The sequence below is a fragment of the Hipposideros armiger genome, unplaced genomic scaffold, assembly GCF_001890085.2.
Source record: "Hipposideros armiger isolate ML-2016 unplaced genomic scaffold, ASM189008v1 scaffold_15, whole genome shotgun sequence".
Classification (NCBI taxonomy): Eukaryota; Metazoa; Chordata; class Mammalia; order Chiroptera; family Hipposideridae; genus Hipposideros; species Hipposideros armiger.
This window is the reverse complement of record NW_017731365.1, coordinates 5,845,372-5,851,575: the sequence shown is the minus strand read 5'-3', so window position 1 is coordinate 5,851,575 and position 6,204 is coordinate 5,845,372. Positions and strand designations below refer to the sequence as shown.

General features: G+C 39.9%; 1 protein-coding gene across 1 annotated transcript in view; it reads left to right on the top strand.

Annotated features, from left to right (window-relative positions):
• The window catches only part of ANXA7 (annexin A7), a 38,330-nt gene that overhangs the window by 21,585 nt on the left and 10,541 nt on the right, over positions 1-6,204 (top strand). The window contains exons 10-13 of the mRNA XM_019624674.1: positions 34-95; positions 4,624-4,854; positions 4,933-5,008; positions 6,099-6,201. Coding sequence (XP_019480219.1) covers positions 34-95; positions 4,624-4,854; positions 4,933-5,008; positions 6,099-6,201 — 472 coding nt within the window. The remainder of the gene's footprint in view (positions 1-33; positions 96-4,623; positions 4,855-4,932; positions 5,009-6,098; positions 6,202-6,204) is intronic.

Genomic DNA, 6,204 nt, shown 5'->3' with positions numbered 1-6,204 from the left:
GCCCTGCCTTCTTTGCTGAGAGACTCTACTATTCTATGAAAGGTGCCGGCACAGATGACTCCACCCTGGTCAGGATTGTGGTCACGCGAAGTGAGGTGAGGCTTTCTCTTTGTGTCTGATTTTACTTGATTTTGAATGTAGATTTCTTTTTCTTTTTATAAGAGTTTATTTGAGCTAAACTTAGAACATATGCCAAGGAGCAAGATCTGAAATGCTCCCTGAATGTTGATTTCTTAAAAGTTTCTCAGTCTCTCAAGAATGATGTTAAGAGAGAACTGTCTTTGTTACTGCTGGTAGGGTTTGTATAAGGCACAGTGCCCGCTTCCCTCATGCCTGAGTGTGGCTCGCTGCAGTGAAACACATTACTGTACTGCACCTCAGTGAAGCCCCAGTGCCAAAGATTTTCCTGTTTGAGAAGGTCTGTGGAGAAGACTAGTTTATGGCAAGTTGGGGGATGTTTATCTTTTGGTTTTCTTTGTGCTTATGTAAAAAATTGTATGAAAGACCTATGTAGATTAATCCTATTGGATATAAAAATTCTTGCAATTTAGTATACCTTGTTAATCATAGAACAGTTTTTTTTAAAAATTCATCTTTATCTCTTTGCCTAAATATAGCCTCAGATGTTTCCTTTCTTTGATTTTTTTAATTGAAAGAAAGCATATACTACTAAATTATACTAAAGAAGGTAAATTATTTTTAAAAAAACAACCAGAATATGGTATTTTTTTTTTAACTTTTTTTTTTTTTTTAATTGGGGAGTTGGAGGAGGGGAACAGTGTTGGGGAATTGGGGAAGCCAAGTTGCCCTTCAATCTTAGTTGTGGAGGGCGCAGCAAGCTCAGCTCCAAGTCCAGACGCACCACTCAGCTCAGGGTGCTATGTTCAATTAGTTGTGGGTGGACGTAGCCACCATCCCATACAGGAGTTGAACCAGCATCCTCGTTGTTAAGAGCACATGCTCTATCCCCTGAGCCATCTGGGTGGCAGCTCAGCTCAAGGTGCCAAATTCAGTCTTAGTTGCGGGCAGGCATAGCCCACCATCTTGAACAGGCAACTTTGTTGTTAGGAGCACATGCTCTCACCAGCTGAGCCATCCTGCCACCTGTTGGCAGCTCAGCGGCAGCACAGCTTGGGCTCAGCTCATTGGCCCATGTGGGAATCGAAACGGTGACCCTTTTGTTCAGAGCTCACTCTCTTAACCAACTGAGCCACTCAGCCAGCCCCCAGGATCTTTTTGTTTTTTGTTTTTTTTAATTGCAATGAAATATACATAACATAAAACTTACCATTTTAACCATTTTTAAGAGTTCAGCAGCATTCAGTACATTCACATTGTACAACCATCACCACCAGAACTTTTTCACCTTGCAAAGCTGAAAATCCATACTCATTAAACAATAATTCACCATTCTTTCTCCTCAACCCTTGGCAACCACCATTCTACTTTCCGTCCCTCTGTATTTGACTACTCTGTGTGCCTCATATAGTGGAATCATACAGTATTTGTCCTTTTGTGACTGGTTTTCACTTAGCATAACATCTTCAAGGTGCATCCATGTTGTATCTTGTGTCAGAATATCCTTCCTTTTTAAGAATGAATAATATCCCATTGTATGTATACATCACCATTCATCCATCATTGGACACTTGAGTTGCTTCCATCTTTTGGCTATTGTGAACAATGCTGCTTTGAGCATGGGTGTACAAATACTTGAGTCCCTGCTTTCACTTTTGTGTGTATACCCAGAAGTGGAATTGCTGTATCATATGGTAATTCTATTTTATTTTATTGTTTTGGGGAGTCACTATACCATTTTCCACAGTGGCTGCATCATTTTGCTTTCCTACCAGCAATACACTAGGGTTCCAACTTCTCCATGTCCTTGCTAACACTTTTCTGTGTTTTTGATAATAGCCATCTTATCAAATGGTTTTTAAGTGTCTAATATTTTTGGAATAGTAGATGAAACTAGTACCTCTCTTGTCTAATATTTTTACGAAACAGTGAAGCAGACCTTCATTGTGTGATGCCAGCACTAGTGTGCATGCTAGCTATAAAAGTCAGTCCCATGGTGTTTTTTCCCCTCTGCTTTGATTGTAATTAGGATCTTTTCACTATGAAAGAATAATTCTAATAAGTACCAGTTTCCTTTTGACAGTTTTTTTCTAACATCAAAACTATGTCTTGCATGCAGATTGATCTTGTCCAAATAAAACAGATCTTCACTCAGATGTACCAGAAGACCCTGGGCACAATGATTGCAAGTGACACGAGTGGAGATTACCGANTAGTTGTGGAGGACATTGCTTCACTGGCCCAAGTTGGCACCATCATTGCGCTCTTCCCGGGTGAGGCAGATCAGTCGCCGACTTCTGGACGGCCACTCACGGTGGCTCCTAGCCGCTCACACTGGCTGCTGGCTATACACGATAGCCCATGGCAACCCACTACAGAAGGGGCTGCAGCCTACGCCGTCACCAGTGACTCAAGGCAGCCCAGCTCCAGGTTGAGCTATTGTTCAGCATCTTAGCTGTAGAGGGCAGTGTGACTGGCCCTCATATGCGGGATCCGAACCGGGGCCCTCTGGCGTCCCAAGCCAGCTCTTAACCAATGCGCCACTTTGCCGGCCCTTGTGTATACATTTCTTTGTAGTCACTGTTGAGACTTATTTCAGCAGACCTGGCTTTTGTAAAGAATCAGAAATTAACCTCTTTAAAGTGGTATGGAATTAGAAATCAAACTGAGGCTGTGTCTTAGGATGGGGATGAATGTGTACTTTTAAGCTTAGCATTGTATTGCCAGTTAAGCTGGGCCATTAACTGAAGGTGTGCAGGACTGCCGTGGAGGTGAGAGTTGTGTGAAGAGAGCTAGAAATGCAGAAAAACGTTTCAGGATTTACAGAAATATTGTGATTAGCACCTTCCTTATTCTGATTCCCCAAAAGTGCTGGAAAGGTGACAGAAAATTCTTCAAAGAGGGTATTTAGAATGATACTATAAACACACTTACAATGAGATGTTGAGGGTATATTTGAAAGAGATGTAAAAGACTAGCACACTGATTCAATATCAGGAGTTATAGGCTATTTTGCTAGTACACAAATTGGACAGTCATGAGGGATCTCAAAGTAGGGAGAGGCTCTTCAGAGCAAAAGGGAGTAGTTGCAGAAAAGATAGTACATTCTAGTGAGCTGATGTGGAAATGAGAAAAGGAAACATTGGTGGGAGGAAGTTGAATTTACCTACAATGGAGTAACAGAGTGGAGGAGTAGGTTAGCATTTAAAAAGAACAAAGAAGTAAGCCAACAGGAACAGAAATTTAACACTAAAACGTGATTATTGAGACTTTACATGAAGTGCTGAGTGTCTCTTTATGTAGGGTTTAAGGCCCAGCCATTTTATAAAGTAAAGGGTCCTCTTCCAGGGAGCGAGCAGAGCAATGGCTTCCTAGGAAGATGGGACTGTATCGTGTGTTTGAATCTAACAGCAATAATGGGGAAAGATTTTCCTGAGCACTACCTTTTCCTGTGCTATTGGGTTGTTGGAAAAGTCATGACGTATTTTTTCTATATTTTTCATTGCAAAAATGCGTCATGACTTTTCCGACAGCCCCATATATTCAGTCATCCATTTAGAATATGCTTCTACATATTCCTTGTGCCCAGGGCTCTTCAGAAGACACTTTCCCACCTTCAAGGAACACCTCTCCATTTTGTTCCTTAGACACTGGGATTCTACAGGACAGCCTTTCCCTTGTTTGGGTTTGTGTGTCTATTTTTGAGAGAAACCAACTGCACTTCTAAACTTGACTTTTGTTCAGGCTCCGAGCTTCCTCTTTCCCTCTCCTTCTCTCCTGTCCCAGAGGAGAGTTTGGTATACAATTGGTCTAGTCCAGCAGAAATGGAAGTATTTATAGCTTCTTCTAAAAATGCTCCTGCATCGTTTTTAGTTATGCATTCATAATTAATCCTTATATACAGATTAAGATTACACTTGGATGAAGGAAAGGAAGTTCATGAAGCTACCATATTATATGTCTCCTTCCCTTGACTTAATTTCCCTGAGGGGAGAGACTTGTCTCTCCTGTGTCCCTACCACCTAGCACACCCTGTTGGTTCTGTTCATCTGGAGAACCCTGACTAACACAGCCTGGCACAAAGCAGGTGCCCCATACCTTTTAGCTTTTAGTTGCATAAATGAAGACAAAGTGGAATTGAGTATAATGCATATTGATCTTTAATGCATATAAATTTATAATGCATATAAATCCCAGCTAAGGAGAACTATGATTTCTTCATTTGAGTGGTAGTTTATGCATATATCTCCTAGTAGAGATAGTTTTGTTTTTATGGGGGGGGGGGTGTAGAAATCATGTATATGTGTACATAATTTTTTATGGAAACGAAACTTTTTCTGGTTTAATTTGGCTCTCAATGCTCTGAAAACCTCCCAATTTAACATAACTTCATTAAACTAGGATCATATATTAGAAAACCCAAAGTAGGCAGTATAATAAAGCACAAGTTACACTAGTGTAGTTTCTTTGGAAATGAAAGATATACATGACAAACTTTATGCATTCATCTTTAATAAATTGTCCCTTAAATCCAAAAGTGACTAGATGGGAAAGAAAATTTTTAATAGAATGTTATTAAAACATTCCTGCCTTCCTCTTTTGCAGGGAAATCGTGACGAGAACCAGAATGTTAACCACCAGATGGCTCAGGAGGATGCTCAGCGCCTCTATCAAGCTGGCGAGGGGAGACTGGGGACCGATGAATCTTGCTTTAACATGATTCTTGCCACAAGAAGCTTTCCTCAGCTGAAAGCTACCATGGAGGCTTATTCCAGGGTATGAGCTTTTCTTTGAAGATCTGGCTTCTGTTTTAAAGTGTGAAAATATTTTAACTCCTATGCTTTTTGTTTGCAGATGGCTAATCGAGATTTGTTAAGCAGCGTCAGCCGTGAGTTCTCCGGAAATGTTGAAAGTGGTTTGAAGGCCATCTGTAAGAAACTTCTCTGTTTTTGCTTTATTTTGTTTATAAATGAATAAAGCTTTGAATAGTTGTTCCCATTAAGTAATGATAATTAATATGGCCTTCCTGGAATCTGCTAATTCAGAGGCTGAGTTGATTCTGTGGTTTTACATGCAATTCCTTATGAATGGTTGGTGACATGATCAGTAAGGGTTGTTTTGGAATTATTTGATTCTTATTGTATATGCCCTTCATGAGGACTATGCAAGAATATATGATACATTGTAGCATTTTCATTAAGGTGAATGGGAAAGCACTAAGCAACTCTGAGTGCCACCACACACAGTGTCATTTCGAGCCCCCAAAAACACTTTTCAAATATTCAGCCCAATGATACCCATTTCCCTTTTGAAATTAAAAACCCAGTTTCTGGTGTTCTGATATTCAGATGTCTAACGAAATGAAAATTTCATTCTCATGGAGAATACGGGATTGAAGAGAGTGTTAGTACCACATTGGTATTAGCAATTGAATGTCTTACTAAAAGTGCTATAGTAATTGTAGCTAAATTAATAATATACAGTTAGTATATCTCTACCATCTGCAGGAAGAGACTTTGCTAAGTTAATTTTCCTAAAAGAAAACATGTCAGATTTCTTATCATTCTCAAATCTTTGCTCGAATATGTGTTTTCTTTTTTATATTGGAGTGTTAATTCATATCCTTCTCTCAGCCAAATAATATATTTTACTTCTGGAATTCAGATTGTATTCATTATTCCTTTTAAGTAAGATATTACTAGGGCACAGTTGCTACAATTCTTCTTCTCACTGTAAGGGGAAAAATGTGAAGAATCTAAGCCACTGCATCTATGGAGAGGATATGTTTTTGGGGGGCCAGATGGAATCTTCTGGAATTGAAAGGAGCCTGTCTGGTGCATCTAGAAAGAAATAAGGAGGCTCAGAAAAATCAAGGGGGAGAACATTTTCAACTCACCTCATATTTCTGAGATGATTACACAGAAAATGATCAGAGGCAGGCTAGAAATGATAAATGAGGCTGGAATGTGGACACGTTTATCAAGTAATGATTTCATAACTGATTCATCTCTAACTTGCAGTGCAGTGTGCTCTGAACCGCCCTGCCTTCTTTGCTGAGAGACTCTACTATTCTATGAAAGGTGCCGGCACAGATGACTCCACCCTGGTCAGGATTGTGGTCACGCG